At 41.9% G+C, this 17882-nt stretch overlaps 1 protein-coding gene and 1 non-coding gene across 2 annotated transcripts; one reads left to right on the forward strand and one right to left on the reverse strand.

Annotated features, from left to right (window-relative positions):
- Positions 1-1820: 1820 nt before the first annotated feature.
- Positions 1821-1892, reverse strand: TRNAD-GUC (transfer RNA aspartic acid (anticodon GUC)). The gene has a single exon. It is a non-coding gene; the product is annotated as a tRNA-Asp (tRNA).
- A 1258-nt stretch (positions 1893-3150) lies between these two features.
- Positions 3151-9978, forward strand: LOC123062253 (uncharacterized). The gene is made up of 15 exons (XM_044485698.1): positions 3151-3379; positions 4902-5075; positions 5518-5591; positions 5668-5785; positions 5900-5982; positions 6063-6222; positions 6305-6498; positions 6863-7047; positions 7147-7242; positions 7698-7813; positions 8543-8644; positions 8734-8843; positions 8931-9018; positions 9132-9331; positions 9408-9978. Exons 2-15 carry the CDS (start codon positions 4974-4976, stop codon positions 9616-9618), a joined length of 1839 nt encoding a protein of 612 aa, XP_044341633.1. The 5' UTR covers positions 3151-3379; positions 4902-4973; the 3' UTR covers positions 9619-9978.
- The last annotated feature ends 7904 nt before the right edge of the window (positions 9979-17882 follow it).

Here is a 17882-nt window from a genome sequence, read left to right on the forward strand (position 1 = left end):
TTCTTCCAATACTCTAAAAAATAAGCAACCGAACGTGGTCTTGGAGTTTTGAAAAGAAAAAGATGACGATGAGTGTTTCCAACAGAAAATTATGACAAGATGATAAACATGGGTATACGCCTTAACATTTTCTTTATTATATTACACTGCACATTGATCAATTTACGATGAATAAACCATAGAGGGTTGATATTATGTACCCCTCCGTAAAAAAATACTCCCTCCGTACTGATCTAAACGCTCTTATATTAGTTTACGGAAGGAGTATAGACTTTAATGATCTAAACGTTCTTATATTTCTTTACGGATGGAGTAACTCAGATTTTGGAGCCCAAAAAGTCACAATCATCAAAGCAAACAGATTTTGACAAAAAAAAGCTTACTGTGCATCATCATTAGAGATGAATAGACAAAACCCGTCTAATTTCTTAAATCTGATTCTCGAAATGAAAATTTGAAAACAAAAAAACACGCCGTTGCCGGGGATCCCAAACCATTGTATTCTTCCAATACTCTAAAAAATAAGCAACCGGACGTGGTCTTGGAGTTTTGAAAAGAAAAAGATGACGATGAGTGTTTCCAACAGAAAATTATGACAAGATGATAAACATGGGTATACGCCTTAACATTTTCTTTATTATATTACAGTGCACATTGATCAATTTACGATGAATAAACCATAGAGGGTTGATATTATGTACCCCTCCGTAAAAAAATACTCCCTCCGTACTGATCTAAACGCTCTTATATTAGTTTACGGAAGGAGTATAGACTTTAATGATCTAAACGTTCTTATATTTCTTTACGGATGGAGTAACTCAGATTTTGGAGCCCAAAAAGTCACAATCATCAAAGCAAACAGATTTTGACAAAAAAAAAGCTTACTGTGCATCATCATTAGAGATGAATAGACAAAACCCGTCTAATTTCTTAAATCTGATTCTCGAAATGAAAATTTGAGAACAAAAAAACACGCCGTTGCCGGGGATCCCAAACCATTGTATTCTTCCAATACTCTAAAAAATAAGCAACCGAACATGGTCTTGGAGTTTTGAAAAGAAAAAGATGACGATGAGTGTTTCCAACAGAAAATTATGACAAGATGATAAACATGGGTATACGCCTTAACATTTTCTTTATTATATTACAGTGCACATTGATCAATTTACGATGAATAAACCATAGAGGGTTGATATTATGTACCCCTCCGTAAGAAAATACTCCCTCCGTACTGATCTAAACGCTCTTATATTAGTTTACGGAAGGAGTATAGACTTTAATGATCTAAACGTTCTTATATTTCTTTACGGATGGAGTAACTCAGATTTTGGAGCCCAAAAAGTCACAATCATCAAAGCAAACAGATTTTGACAAAAAAAAGCTTACTGTGCATCATCATTAGAGATGAATAGACAAAACCCGTCTAATTTCTTAAATTATGACAAGATGATAAACATGGGTATACGCCTTAACATTTTCTTTATTATATTACAGTGCACATTGATCAATTTACGATGAATAAACCATAGAGGGTTGATATTATGTACCCCTCCGTAAGAAAATACTCCCTCCGTACTGATCTAAACGCTCTTATATTAGTTTACGGAAGGAGTATAGACTTTAATGATCTAAACGTTCTTATATTTCTTTACGGATGGAGTAACTCAGATTTTGGAGCCCAAAAAGTCACAATCATCAAAGCAAACAGATTTTGACAAAAAAAAAAGCTTACTGTGCATCATCATTAGAGATGAATATACAAAACCCGTCTAATTTCTTAAATCTGATTCTCGAAATGAAAATTTGAAAACAAAAAAACACGCCGTTGCCGGGGATCGAACCCGGGTCACCCGCGTGACAGGCGGGAATACTTACCACTATACTACAACGACTTTGTTGAATTTATTTCTATAGAAGTCTATAAAACCTAGGGCAAGATCCACTGAACCCAACTCACATCAAATTCTGTTTCTAGCACAGAAGCTGATATAAAGAGCATTAACAGAGCAGGCGATGCATTGCAAATCAGATGGATGACCAGGTCGGTGCTAATGTAAGTGTGAGGGTATTCACTAGCTCCCAGCTTGCACACATCAGGTGACTAAGATAACGAGCCTTGTGAAGTTCTGCCTCACACGACATCATCTCCCCGCCATCTCCGGCTATAAAATCCCAACGGTGAAGCTTCCCCATCATGTAAATCATGTCTGCCACCGCCTCCTAGTCACTTCTCGATGACAATGTTGTCGTGCCGACCAGCAGGGGATTGGCTCAACATTCTCGACAACGAGAGTATGCTTTCACAGTTGCCTCATCTCCATGCGTCGCACTTCTCGTGGCCACCACAACATTCTCCTTGTGCCGCGACACATGGAACGACTGGTGTGGCGGCGGGCATAGTGGACCTGTTGCCTCAGGCGCCATCCTCCGGCGAGAAGATTATATCATCGCCTCCGATGCCTCCCAACCTCCGCCCCGCCCCCTTTCAGACCAAGCTCAAGACCTGAGACACAACGAGTGTCGTTATGGCGGGGAGGAGTGGTATATCACCCTCTTTGCTTGTCGCTCTGAGGAGTCGTTGGAGGCTCAGTCTGCCGCTAGACAACCACACCCTCATCTACCTTGACGAGGACTAGACGACGTGAGTCTTTTGCATTGTTTCTTGTGCCTGTTTTCTAAAAGCATGTCCACCCTTGCATTGAGCTTGACTGCAACCATTATTGGACTATATCAACGGAGTCATCGTAAGGTCTGCGAGAGAATTTGCACGATGTCTTCTTGTTTTTTTCTTGCGAATAATGTCTTCTTGGTTTGCTTGATGCTAGCTCTAATACAGGCATTTTCTCTTAAAAGAACTCTAATATACGCCTCATCACTTGCTTGATGCTACCTCTGCTGCTCTTCGTAAAAAAAAAAATCGGCCGTGAGAGACGAGGGAACCGAGGAAACGAAAATCGCCATCATGAACCGATTCCGCCCGTCTGTCACGAGTTGGCGCGGAGGGAGGCAGCCCCGTTCCCGCCCTCCCGGGCCAGCCGAAATTTCACGATGCCACCCGTCGCCCCGCCCACCCACCAAAAGAAGAAAGAAACTTGTAGGGCGCGTGGGACCGACTACTGTGGCTGTGGGAGCGCGGGCTGGGGAGCGAAATTTCGAAATCCCCTCGAAACTCTTGGCCGCTCTCTCTATCACTTGGTGGGGAATTCCCCTCCCCTCCGCGCCCCCGCCGCCCGCTCCCACTTCGCTTCCTACGCTCCTCCGCCTCGCCGCGCCGCCACCTACCCAAACCTCCGCCCGGGCTCCCGCTCCCCGACGTCGACGCCTGCCCGGGAGCGAGCGAGCGGACGGAGCACCCTTCCGCGGCGACCTCCGGCTTCAGGTGAGGACCAATCTCCACACCCCCTCCCCCGCCCCCAACCCCCGACGACCCCAGCACCGCATCCCCTCCCCTCAGAGCCGTCTCGTCCGCGCCGGCGGGGAAACCTGTCCTATCCATCGCCCCACCGCACCCCTCGTCCCTCTCCGGGCTTGCGGCCGCGGCGATTGTCTCGCCCGGCGGTGGCGGTGCGTGAATCGGGTCGGCCCACGCCGCGTTTTTATAGGACGGACGACTGTGGCCGGTGAACGGCGAGCGGCGGCGACCGAGGACCCAGCCTGCTCCCCCTCCCCCTCCCCACCAGTCTCTCTCTCTCTCTCTCCCTCTCCCTCCCTCTTACTGCCTTCCACGCACTCTCGTTGATCTGCTCCCTGGCGCCCCGGAGCTCTCCTCGATCCGCCTCCTTCTCTCAGATCTGCTGCGGCGATAAACAGCAGGTGCGGCCGAATGTCCTGTGCTGTTAGCCAGCTGCTAGGGCCTGCACCGACGGAACCCAATGTGTCGTGCTAAATGATCTTCTCAGTTCCAGCAGCTGGGAAATGCACAGCGTCTTCGCGCTTTGGTCATTCATCTGCACTTTGTATATCTTTGGATAAGTGTAAATTATAGAGAGTAAAAGAGTACTGCTTTTTGTCTTGTGTAAGATTAGAGAATAAGAGAACCACCTCCAGTTATATCCTACGGTCAAAGTTGTACCAACAGAGTTTATGTAAAACAAGGAAAATATACCTACAAAATGATGCCTGATTAAGCACTGACCAGTGACCAGTATGCATGATTAACCATGTTTAACCATCTGTTTAAAATGTGAGATATAACCAATATCAGGATTATACATATGGCAGGTAGATTAATCATAAGCACACATGTTGAATAATTTCTCTTAGCAAACTAATCACTACTACAGATTGAATAATGTCAATCGCAAGTCGAATAAAAAAATGGCTTGAACATATGATTATTATTATGATACCAAAATGAGGTTATGAATTATCATAACTTCAGGCTTAAGGTAACATATAATTTTCAGGAGTAGATGATGCCTAATATAAGAAATGAAAACATATAACAGAAAATTATCAGTAGTCTCACCACCTCATGGCAAAGAGGTCATCATAACAAAACAACCTATTCACCTCTCATCCTTCCAAGCAAACAAAAATCTGGGTCATCCTAACCACCTCTCATCCCTCCAACCACTCAGCCAATAAAGAAGGATATCCCCAACCCTTCCCTCCTTGCCCTCGAACCAAATGCACCCTTAGTACCGGACATCCGGACACGAGGATGTGCCATCAACCACCTCTTCTGTGCTATAAATATTAATCTGGGGCGGAGAGTTGATTTTGGGAGACTGTTTCTGTGTCTTGACAGTCATATCCAGCCCCTCTGCGCCTTGTAAAAATGGTACAAATATGTTGCCTTTTGATTGGATTTATGATGTCTATGCCTACTTCATTATAAGTTTTGCTGATACATGGAAAATAATCATAATATCTATGTATTTGTCATTCTTGGACTGTAGGCTGAAGGAGTGAAAGGTAGGGTGGGCAAGGCAGAGTGAGGGATGCAGAGTTAAGAGTATTTGGATGCTGCAATGGCACAGGCTGCTATTGAATCTGCTGTGAGTGGTGGCGCGTTGATTGGGAGACCGGCAGGGGTCCCGAGGATGAAGAGGAAGACTCCCTCGGAGCTGCGGGTAATGCTTTTGTTCCCCTGATTTATATCCTCAATCCATGATTATTCTGTTGTCATTGCAAATGCTAATTGGACTAAACACTGTGAAATGTGTGCCACCATGCATTGTGACCTGTGAAGCTGTACTAAACTACTAATCACGTGAATCAAGTATTAGCTCTAAATAAGCCCCAAACAAGCTCTTAATGCTGGGCCACATTGTGATCTAATAAGCGATATGTTGTTGCTTGATTGTATAGAGCCAAATGTGCAGCAAATCAACCACATTTTCAGTTTGTCACTTAAATGTGTTCTGGAGAAGTAGAGAACCATAGGCATGTCCTGTTGTAGCATGTTTCTCTTCCGTGTTATGTCTCCACATTATACATGAATGTCGCAAATATTGCTCTACTTTAGCCCCTGTTCTAAGCATTGAAATTTATTCCAATGATTAATTTCTGCAGGGAGAACAATATAAGAGACGCACGTCTGAAAAGATTGCTGATGACCAGCTATTTGCTTCTGCACCATTTGATAGGTAAATCTGCTGTATTTATATATTGATGTTCTTATTGTGCTTGATCAAAAGTTTGACACCTATCTTGTGGGTTTAGGCCAAGCAACGGGCTTCGGAATATGGAACAACAAAAAATACCCAAATATATCAACACTCGTGTTACAGAGGTGTTCCCAGTTAAAAAATCCAGAAATGTTGGAAAGGAAAACTGTAAGGTTAGACATCTGAGACATTATTGATTTTGATGGGCTTAATGATGCTCATTGCTCTGCAATTCTTTACAGTATCATAGTTTCGATATAAATCTTATATATTGAAATTGTAAACAGGATGCTTTACTCAATAATGAGAAGGTTCCCAAATTTGCTGATACTGTAACTACTTCACATTCCGTGTCATCTTCATTCCTGCGGTAATTATTTGACTAAAGTTGCTGCATCTTGTATTATACCATGTTTATTCTCTTATGTGCATTGTTGTATCACAATTCAGCGGTGACTCTGTTAAGTTGGACTCTTCTGTTCCATCACTTGTGGAGGCAGCGAAACCAAGTTTCAGGAAAGCTGAGAAATACAGTGAAAATGCTCTACGGAGTGTATCTGAGCTACACATCGGTGATGACAAGCAACCTGCCTCGAACAAATTTGATATGGTAAAGAGTATCTACCTAGTGCACTGCAGTATTTTATATATATATTATTGCATGCGCTAATCTTTCTTGTGCCTTGTGATAGGAAAAAGTGATGAAAGGGTTTGGAGCTCGTGATGCTTCTGGAACTTCCAATGCCCCTGACGTACAAGTTGGTGATCTTCCTTTGAAGTCTTCAGAACTGTGCCCTTCTAAGATAAAAATTCCAGGAAAAAGAGCTCCTTTGGATCTCACTTTAAAGACTAGTCTGCAGTTCGTTTCATCATCTTCTGTGAAGTGGTGGGTGTGCATTTGCTTCTCTCTTTCTTGTCTTCCAAACAGTTTTCAGGTAGAAAGTGCATTCTTCCCAAAGACACCTCATCTGTCTCTTGGTTGAACCATTGACATATCCTAAATTGGCACTCGGAAAATTATATATGAAAATGGCTATGTGCCCACCTCAAAAGATGCTGTACAGAACCTGCAAAATTTGCACACAATTCAATTTCCTGTGCTCCTAGTGGAAATATGTCTAGTAGAACACTAGGAAAGAGAATTCAAAATTACTTAAAAATGAAATTATATTGTCATTCTTATGTTTAGATCATCTGCCTCAAAGACCCAAGTGTCAAATACTCCTGCTAAGAACTCTTCTGTTTAACAGGTGTCACAATTTGAGTATTGCTGGGCCCATCACTCAGAGTTATCGTGGTGGCTCTCAAAATTCACGATGTGCAAGGCCTGGGAAGGAATTCTTGTTCTCAAGGGCACTGCAATCATGGGTATATCCACAGTCCCTGTTACCTGCTTCCATCATATCTGCTATGCTCTCATCAAATGCACGAGGAGGTAATCACTGGACTTGAATTATTCCTGCATTTAAAGAACAAACATCCCTGTAATTCCCGTGGATGTAAATCCTTACATTTCCCCCCTTCTGGCATGTAGAAAATGAGTTCCTTCTCAAGAGGTATCAGGACTGGGAAGACTCATTTCAGAATCTTTACTACATGCTCCGCAAGAATCAATTGAACATCTTTTATGGTATCTTACTCACCTCAAACCTCAACGATTCATTCAATATCTTGATAGGTCACTTATATGAAAAATCTAACTATTTTATTGTCCATGATGTCCTCATTGTACCTGCACAAAAGATGGTATATCTTTGCTAAGGAATGCATTAGCTCATGACAGCTGATGCAAAATATGATTTATCTATGTTAAACAGTGAACATTTCTATCTAGTGGAAGATGCATTGTCCAGTATTACAATATGAATTTGTTCCTGCCTTACACTTTGTTATTAAAATATGAATGAGAACTTTGAGCACGTAATGCCACATTTTGCTCAAGGCCTTCATTTGCCGTTCGATTTCATTTGCCCTGGAATATTTATTTAGGTTCTAGACTATTACTTTATCTGTTTTTTTAGGAACTTATTACTTTATCTATGGTTAGTCTCCATCACTGTACTGAACACTGGTTTTGTTATCTAGTTTATACAGCACAATTTGTTGCTCTATTCATCCGTGGAAATTGTTTGGAGAAGCAGTCCTGTAATGCCTACTTGTCACAATCTACACGTGGCATACGGTCACTACTGCGAAAACATGTAAGCTCTCCATTCTGTTTCTTTCTCTACTTTGGTTTAATTTCCACATTAAAATAAATCCATATATGCCTGCAAGTTACTATGGCATATTTCCGTCATTGAGCAATCATTATTTTCAGTATGAACTTGCTTGCAATTTGTGTGACACTTTAATCAAGTAGATAAGCTTGTTGGTTACCGAGACTACTCCTTGTGTTTCTTTTTAACTTTTGAGAATGTATGGTGTTGTAGTGGTTCTACATTGATATAAAACATTGTATTTTGTGATGTACTCCCTATGTTCCACAATGTAGCGCATATAGATTTCCCAAAAGTCAAGCTTTGCAAACTTTGACCAACTTTGTAGGGAAAAAATATAAACATTTAGAATACAAATACATATCATTAGATACATCATGAGGCATATTTTATTATTGTATATGTTTGGTATTATAGATATTGATAATTTATAGGCACTACATTGTGGAATGGAGGGCGTAATAATTGTTTGTTCTGATTGGCCATTTTGCTGGAAGTAACATTGCTTTGGTAGTTTATGTCAATCATATACCCTTATGTGGTACCCTTATAGGACTATAGGAGTGAGATATAATATTGGTATGTTGGTCTCTAAGTCATCCAATTGCTTAAGACAATTCAAGCTTAGTTTCTTTTGAGCTCCGTACTGGTTCAAAATATTTTTTTCTATTAGGATTATGATTGTAGGACTTTGTGAATGCATTGTCACAGGGTGTTTGCTTTTCTATGCCTCTTTGCAATGCTGAAGTGGAGCAGGTTACTGATGATGACCTGATGGAATTTTCAAAAATCCAAACACTCAATCTGGGCCAGGTACCGTTTGCTTCTTCAACCTTTCCCTTGTTTGCTAGCCAGGCTGCAGTTACTGACAGTTTGAGGCTTAATTTTTCTTGAACTTGCAGACACTTCATATAGATGCTTTATCTGAGGTGGACAACACTACAGAGTCACTCCTTTCATTTACTGGCAATAAGAGCGTTCATGGCTTATATGATGTCTTGTTGAACTACAAGTAGGGTGCTTAGTCTCTAGTAATTATTCTGTTTCTTTTGACCTGCCAGAATTTAATATTGTATAATCTTATTTTGTCATTTTTCAGGTCCTTTCTGAATTCATTATCTGCCACAGATGTCCCAGTGTTATATTCACCGGTGCCATTTCAAAATGGCTGCCTCCATATTCCAGAGGTGATTTCATTTCTGTACTCTATTTTGTTTCCGCGACAGGATTTTTTATGGCCTATTTCTATGCGTAATTGCCTGACTTGAAAATCTGATACCCTGAGTACATGCTTTTGCAGGTCATATGCAGGGAGATGAGGAAAGCTGATACTGGCCTGTCCTCCTCTACCGGTTTAGATGGAGAACCTGGATCAGTGTTTGCTCCTCCACCAGGCAACATGTGTTACAGCATGGAAATAAAGGATGTGGTTATCCCACCGTGGGTTGCCTCCGGCATTTGTGCCGCGATGAGCTCAGACACGGATCGCTTCGATTTAACGTAAGTATGATCTTCCCTTGCACCGCCTGTTCAAGTCTTTCCACGTGCTAAAATGGGATCTCTTTTGTTCTTCCAGAATGGGGACGGAACCCTCCTCCATGGGCTTAAACGCTGCTTTCACCTCCATAGGCGTGAGCGGCCAGTCAAAGGCTCCTTCAGAGTCCTCTCCTGAAGGCTGCGAGGCCATTGGCATTCCCAGCGCTGTCTTGGTCCGCTCCTTGCACTCCGCCTCGCTCCGGCGCCTCAGTTACAACCACGGCGAATACCTTGCGCACACAACCGTGTGAGTTGCAACGCCTTGGAGCATACCTGCGATGCAAGGCCGGTGCTTCTTTACGGCCACTTTTGTGGTGCTAGGATCCTGTGTATCCTCCATGCCAGGAAGCCCGGCGATACAGAGAGAATCCGGAAGAGCCTTGTATGAGGCGTCAACCAACGCCTCAGCCTCTGCAGAGCACTCTAGGGAGTGCGTGTGTGGAGGGTTGTACCTTTTGAGCCTGTGCTGTGTAGTTCACAGGACATGTACCCTTGACTGGTAACTTTAATGGAGTTTCTGGTTATGTAAAACGAAGGGAGAAAACAACAACAACAAAAGGGACATTTGCTTTCTTATTACTTGGGTTATATTGAATGCTGCGTTTGAACAATTTTGTGTTGGGCTGGAGTGGGTGTTACTACTGTGATCCTTACCAGAAGATTGGGTGTCCATTTGAATTGGTAGTGCTTAACCAAGAGGAAGCACAAATACAAATTCTGTTACTCTTTCTCTTGCTTTTGGCGGGAATGTAGCACAACACATGCCAAACAGTGTAGAGTAGAACGTTGATATATGCACATGCATGACTCCATTTGGACACAACACCTACCGGAGATCAAAGTTGTGGAGTTTTAAAATTAACATGAGCAACCAAAAGTTATTTTAAGCCATTGCCCCCTCCCCCTTTTTTCCAATAGTTATTTCTATTGAAGCAATTGTATGATTGTATCTTTATAATCATTATTTGTATCTATAATCACATCTAAAAGTGAAGAGCTGCTATCATGCTTCATGCTCCGAGTACAAACGTGACGAGGAACATCAAAATGAGGATGCCAGCAAAAGTCGCAGCCTTTATCGTAGTCGGTCCCATTCCTAGAGACTAACCTATGTGAACACGGGACTACTGTTGTGAAAATAATTTGTACGTGACGAACATGCGTTCTACAACTGTAGGTGGGGATTTGTGAATGTTCTCCCTCACAATGTATCTTTATATAGGGACGGGCTGCTTGAGCATGGGGCTTCACGGCCACTATATGGTACGTTGTGCTCTGCTGTGGCCAATGTAATTGCATTCAACATCAACATGCATGAAAGATAAGCATGCAAAGCTCTTTGAGGTTGTAGCTCAAAGTTATCTCTGGCGAGCTTGCTTGTACAGGACAAAATCACCAATAATCGTGCTAGTTCTCTTTTGGTTTTATGATTAGATTCGATAACCAACATGTATGTATGTTTCGAAAAACATGTAACGTGGATAACCTCGTCTCTTGGTTTGTTTACACAATAGTTCTCTCTCCTACTTTCACGGTGTGGTGTGCGGGCCAATACCATCCTATTAAGGATTTTTTTCTTTCACATGCCATGGGTGGGGTAAGGTTTTGTGCATTGTATCAACCTCAACGACATGCTTGACCTTTTACACAACCCTTGTTAATTCCTTTGAGTTTTGATTTTGCAGCTATGCTCCCCAGGCGGAGTGTTATACGCGTTAACCAGGGCATTAATCCGCGTAGCCAAGGGTGAGCACTCATCGTATACGACATGACTACCATGGTATATAATCCTCTAATCATGTGTTCCCTCCCCATGCTTTCACACCCCGGCATTGGTAGGGACATAGAGAGTTACTCACTTTTGGCGCCCCCTTCATGAATCTACGCATTTCGGTCCTAACACAGAAATTTTGCCTTTTTCATGTCTTACTCAAGTGAAACGGTTTCAAGAGCATTCCACCACCCACCACTGCCCTTTCTTTAATTGCACCCACAAGGAAGTGAGCACCGACGGTGAGGCACCAACTGGGGGATGGGTATCTCTTGAAGTACTCCAGGACGCGGTTGAGCCATTGACATGTGCGTCCGGGAGCAGATTGGCCCATCTGTCAGTGACCCAACTGCACCTTGCAGTGCATCAAGGGAGATGTTGTTGATGCAACAACTAGCTTGCTGACACTAGCGATCTCACCGACAACTACAAATGGGAAAAGGTCGAGGAAGTGTAGATTTGTAAGCCATATGAGATGTGCGAGTGGTCGGACTCCACACCAACACAATGCACGACACGACATCCATGGACGACGAGGTGCACTATGTAGAGCACAAACAATTTTCTTGTTGTTTTTTGGACAATCAATACCTCGATATATTTATAGTAGCGAATTATACATGGTAGAGATACATGAGTTGACTACAACGATTACAAAACTAGCAAATCCTCGAGATCTTCAAACTCTTTCTTCTTTCATGACACAATTTTGCACTTTTCTGAAGGCAAACGTAGGAAAATAACAAAGGTATTGTAGAATTGATTGTGTGCATCGATAATTCTCATTGATCATGCACTAGGCACATATATAGGTACAAGGGCTGCGAGATCTCAACCATATCCGCTATACAGGGAAAGGATCGGGAGATATCGCTAAGCTAGGAAGTAAATACAAGAGATCCTAGCCGCCAGATATACATGCAATGACAACCGTGCTCAACCCCCCCCCCCCCCCGCAGTCGAAGCGTCACCGAGATGCAAAGACTGGACCGAAAACCCTCGAAAGTCGAGGTAGGCAGTCCCTTCGTCATGACATCAGCGAACTGCTAATCAGTGGGTACATGCAAGACTCGAACACGACCAAGTGCAACGTGCTCCCGGACAAAGTGAATGTCAAGCTCAGTATGCTTCGTCCGGCGATGATGAACATGGTTGTCACAATAGACAATCATGGCCTTGGGAACCTCACATAGCAACTCCTAAAGCAGCTGCCGTAGCCAGGAGCACTCCGCGACGGCGTTGGCCACTGCCCTGTACTCGTCCTTGGTGCTTGATCGTGAAACGGTGGGTTGTTGTTTAGACGACCACAAGATCAGAGAGGGCCCGAGGTAGACGCAGTAGCTGGAGGTGGAGCGCCGGGTGTTGGGACACCCAGCCCAGTCAGCGTCGGAGTAGGCGACGAGGCTGGTGTCGGGTGATGCCGTCAAGGTGAGACCCATAGCCGCAGTGCCACGCATATACCGGAGAATACGTTTCACCAGAGCCCAATGGGTGTCACGAGGAGCATGCATGTGGAGGCACACCTGCTGGACAACATACTGAATATCTGGACGCTTTAGGGTGAGGTACTGGAGATCACTGACGATGGAGCGGTAAAAGGGAGAGTCGGACGCCGGAGATCCCTCGACGGCAGACACCTTAGCCTTCGTGTCGACAGGCGTGGAAGCAGGCTTGCAGTTAAGCATGTCCGCTCGCTCCAGAAGCTCGTAGGCATACTTCTATTGATGCAGGAAGAAGCCAGTGGCACGGCGGACAACCTCAATGCCGAGGAAGTAGTGGAGAGCCCCCAAGTCCTTGAGGGCTGCTACCTCTTGAGCACTGCGTTGGTTTTCCCTTGAAGAGGAAAGGGTGATGCAGTAAAGCAGCGTAAGTATTTCCCTCCGTTTTTGAGAACCAAGGTATCAATCCAGTAGGAGACCACGCGCGAGTCACCTCGTACCTACACAACAAATAAGAACCTCGCAACCAACGCGATAAAAGGGTTGTCAATCCCTTCACGGCCACTTGCAAGTGAGATCTGATAGAGATAATAATAATAAGATAAATATTTTTGGTATTTTTATGATATAGGTTTGAAAGTAAAGATTGGAAAATAAAATAGATTGGAAACTTGTATGATGGAAAATAGACCCCGGGGCCATAGGTTTCACTAGTGGCTTCTCTCAAGATAGCATAAGTATTACGGTGGGTAAACAAATTACTCTCGAGCAATTGATAGAAAAGCAAATAATTATGAGAATATCTAGGCATGATCATGTATATAGGCATCAGGTCCACGACAAGTAGACCGAAACGATTCTGCATCTACTACTATTACTCCACACATCGACCGCTATCCAGCATGCATCTAGAATATTAAGTTCATAAGAATAGAGTAACGCCTTAAGCAAGATGACATGATGTAGAGGGATAAACTCATGCAATATGATATAAACCCCATATTTTTATCCTCGATGGCAACAATACAATACGTGTCGTTTCTCCTACTATCACTGGGATCGAGCACCGCAAGATTGAACCAAAGCTAAGCACTTCTCCCATTGCAAGAAAGATCAATCTAGTAGGCCAAACCAAACTGATAATTCAAAGAGACTTGCAAAGATAAACCAATCATACATAAAAGAATTCAGAGAAGAATCAAATATTGTTCATAGATAATTTGGTTCGCAAACCCACAATTCATCGGATCTCGACAAACACACCGCAAAAGAAGATTACATCGAATAGATCTCCAAGAGAATCGAGGATAACTTTGTATTGAGATCCAAAGAGAGAGAAGAAGCCATCTAGCTACTAGCTAGGGACCCGAAGGTCTGAAGTAAACTACTCACACATCACCGGAGAGCCCATGGAGTTGATGTAGAGGCCCTCCGTGATCAATGCCCCCTCCGGCGGAGTTCCAGAAAATGCCCCAAGATGGGATCTCTCGGGTACAGAAGGTTGTGGCGGTGGAATTAGGTTTTCGTGGTGCTCCTGGATGTTTGTGGGGTACGTGGCCTTATATAGGAGGAAGAAGTAGGTCGGTGGAGCAACAAGGGGCCCACGAGGGTGGAGGGCGCGCCCAAGGGGGTAGGCGCGCCCCCTGCCTCGTGGCCTCCTCGATTGTTTCTTGACGCCCACTCCAAGTATCCTCGATCATGTTTGTTGAGAAAATCACGTCCCCAAAGGTTTCATTCCGTTTGGACTTCATTTGATATTCCTTTTCTGCGAAATACTGAAATAGGCAAAAAAACAACAATTTGGTTTGGGCCTCCAGTTAATAGGTTAGTCCCAAAAATGATATAAAAGTGTAAAATAAAGCCCATTAACATCCAAAACAGATAATATAATAGCATGGAGGAATAAAAAATTATAGATACGTTGGAGACGTATCAAGCATCCCCAAGCTTAATTCCTGCTCATCCTCGAGTAGGTAAATGATAAAAAAAGAATTTTTGATGTGGAATGCTTTCTAACACATTTCTCAATTTAATTTTTCTTTATTGTGGCATGAATGTTCAGATCCGAAAGATTCAAGATGAAAGTTTAATATTGATATAAAAATAATAATACTTCAAGTATACCAACTAAGAAATCATGTCTTCTCAAAATAACATGGCCAAAGAAAGTTATCCCTACAAAATCATATAGTCTGGCTATGCTCTATCTTCACCACACAAAATATTTAAATCATGCACAACCCCGATGACAAGCCAAGCAATTGTTTCATACTTTTGATGTTCTTAAACTTTTTCAATCTTCACGCAATATATGAGCGTGAGCCATGGATTTAGCACTATATGTGGAATAGAATGGTGGTTGTGGAGAAGACAAAAAGGAGAACATAGTCTCACATCAACTAGGCGTATCAACGGGCTATGTAGATGCCCATCAATAGATATCAACGTGAGTGAGTAGGGATTGCCATGCAACGGATGCACTAGAGCTATAAGTGTATGAAAGCTCAACAAAAGAACTAAGTGGGTGTGCATCCAACTTGCTTGCTCATGAAGACCTAGGGCAATTTTGAGAAAGCCCATCATTGGAATATACAAGCCAAGTTCTATAATGTAAAATTCCCACTAGTATATAAAAGTGATGACATAGGAGACTCTCTATCATGAAGATCATGGTGCTACTTTCAAGCACAAGTGTGAAAAAAGGATAGTAACATTGTCCCTTCTCTCTTTTTATCTCATTATTATTTTTTATTTGGGCCTTCTTTCCTTTTTTTTCTTTTTGGCCTCTTTTCTTTTTTTTTTTCTCTTTTTTTTCGTCCGGAGTCTCATCCCGACTTGTGGGGAAATCATAGTCTCCATCATCCTTTCCTCACTGGGACAATGCTCTAATAATGATGATCATCACACTTTAATTTACTTACAACTCAATACTTAGAACAAAATATGACTCTATGTGAATGCCTCCGACGGTGTACCGGGATGTGCAATGATGCATGAGTCACATGTATGAAGAATTATGAACGGTGGCTTTGCCACAAATACGATGTCAACTACATGATCATGCAAGCAATATGACAATGATGAAGCGTGTCATAATAACGGAATGGTGGAAAGTTGCATGGCAATATATCTCGGAATGGCTATGGAAATGCCATAATAGGTAGGTATGGTGGCTATTTTGAGAAAGGTATATGGTGGGTTTATAGTACCGACGAAAGTTGCGCGATACTAGAGAGGTTAGCAATGGTGGAAGGGTGAGAGTGCGTATAATCCATGGACTCAACATTAGTCATAAAGAACTCACATACTTATTGCAAAAATTTATTAGTTATCGAAACAAAGTATTACGCGCATGCTCCTAGGGGGGATAGATTGGTAGGAAAAGACCATCGCTCATCCCCGACCGCCACTCATAAGGAAGACAATCAATAAATAAATCATGCTCCGACTTCATCACATAACGGTTCACCATATGTGCATGCTACGGGAATCACAAACTTCAACACAAGTATTTCTCAAATTCATAACTACTCAACTAGCATGACTCTAATATCACCATCTCCGTATCTCAAAACAATTATCAAGTATCAAACTTCTCATAGTATTCAATGCACTTCTATGAAAGTTTTTATATTATTCCTAAAATCAAATTTCCATGTTGTTCTAAAGGACTCTCAAAATAATATAAGTGAAGCATGAGAGATCAATTATTTCCATAAAATAAAACCACTGCCGTGCTCTAAAAGATATAAGTGAAGCACTAGAGCAAAAACTATATGGCTCAAAAGATATAAGTGAAGCACATAGAGTATTCTAATAAATTTCAAATCATGTGAGTCTCCCTGAAAGGGTGTGTACAGCAAGGATGATTGTGGTAAATTAAAAATCAAAGACTCAAATCATACAAGACGCTCCAAGCAAAACACATATTATGTGGTGAATAAAAATATAGCTCCAAGTAAAGTTACCGATAGACGAAGACGAAAGAGGGGATGACTTCCGAGGCATCCCCAAGCTTAGGCTTTTTGGTGTCCTTGAATTTTACCTTCGGGTGCCATGGGCATCCCCAAGCTTAGGCTCTTGGCACTCCTTGTTCCATAATCCATCAAATCTTTACCCAAAACTTGAAAACTTCACAACACAAAGCTCAAAATAGAAAATATCGTGAGCTCCATTAGCGAAAGAAAACAAAACACCACTTCAAGGTACTGTAATGAACTCATTCCTGATTTATATTGGTGTTAAACCTACTTTATTCCAACTTCTCTATGGTTTATAAACTCTTTTACTAGCCATAGATTCATCAAAATAAGCAAACAACACACGAAAAACAGAATCTGTCAAAAACAGAACAGTCTGTAGTAATCTGTAGCTAACGCAAACTTCTGGAACCCCCAAAATTCTAAAATAAATTTATGGACGTGATGAATTTATCTATTAATCATATGAAAAAAGAATTAACTAAATATCACTTTCCAAATAAAAATGGCAGCAATTCTCGTGAGCGCTAAAGTTTCTATTTTTTACAGCAAGATCAAAAAGACTTTCCCCAAGTCTTCCCAACGGTTCTACTTGGCACAAACACTAATTAAACACAAAAAACACAACCAAAACATAGGCTAGATAAATTATTTATTGAATAACAGCAAGGAAAAATATTGGGTTGTCTCCCAACAAGCGTTTTTCTTTAAAGCCTTTTAGCTAGGCAAAAGATTTCAACGATGCTCACATGAAGGACAAGAATTGAAGCACAAAGAGAGCATCATAAAACACATGACAAACACATCTAAGTCTAACATACTTCCTATGCATAGGCATCTTATAGGCAAACAAATTATCAAGGCAAGCAAAAACTAGCATATGCAAGGAAACGGAAAGAAACAATAGCAATCTCAACATAACGAGATGTAATTTAGTAACATGAAAATTTCTACAACCATATTTTCCTCTCTCATAATAATTACATGTAGGATCATAAGAAAATTCAACAATATAGCTATCACAAAACATATTCTTAACACGATCCACATGTATGCAAAGTTTACACTCTTCCAAAATAGTGGGATTAACATTAACTAAAGTCATGACCTCTCCAAACCCACTTTTATCAAAAACTTCATAAGATTGAACATTCTCCAAATATGTGGGATCTAAAGTTGACACTCTTCCAAAATCACTTCCAATATTATTGCAGACATTATAATCAATCTCATACTCATCATGGGGCTTAAATAAATTTTCAAGATCATAAGAAGAATCACCCCAATCATGATCATTGCAACAAGTAGTAGACGTAGCAAAACTA

The sequence above is a fragment of the Triticum aestivum genome, chromosome 3A (assembly GCF_018294505.1).
Source record: "Triticum aestivum cultivar Chinese Spring chromosome 3A, IWGSC CS RefSeq v2.1, whole genome shotgun sequence".
NCBI lineage: Eukaryota > Viridiplantae > Streptophyta > Magnoliopsida > Poales > Poaceae > Triticum > Triticum aestivum.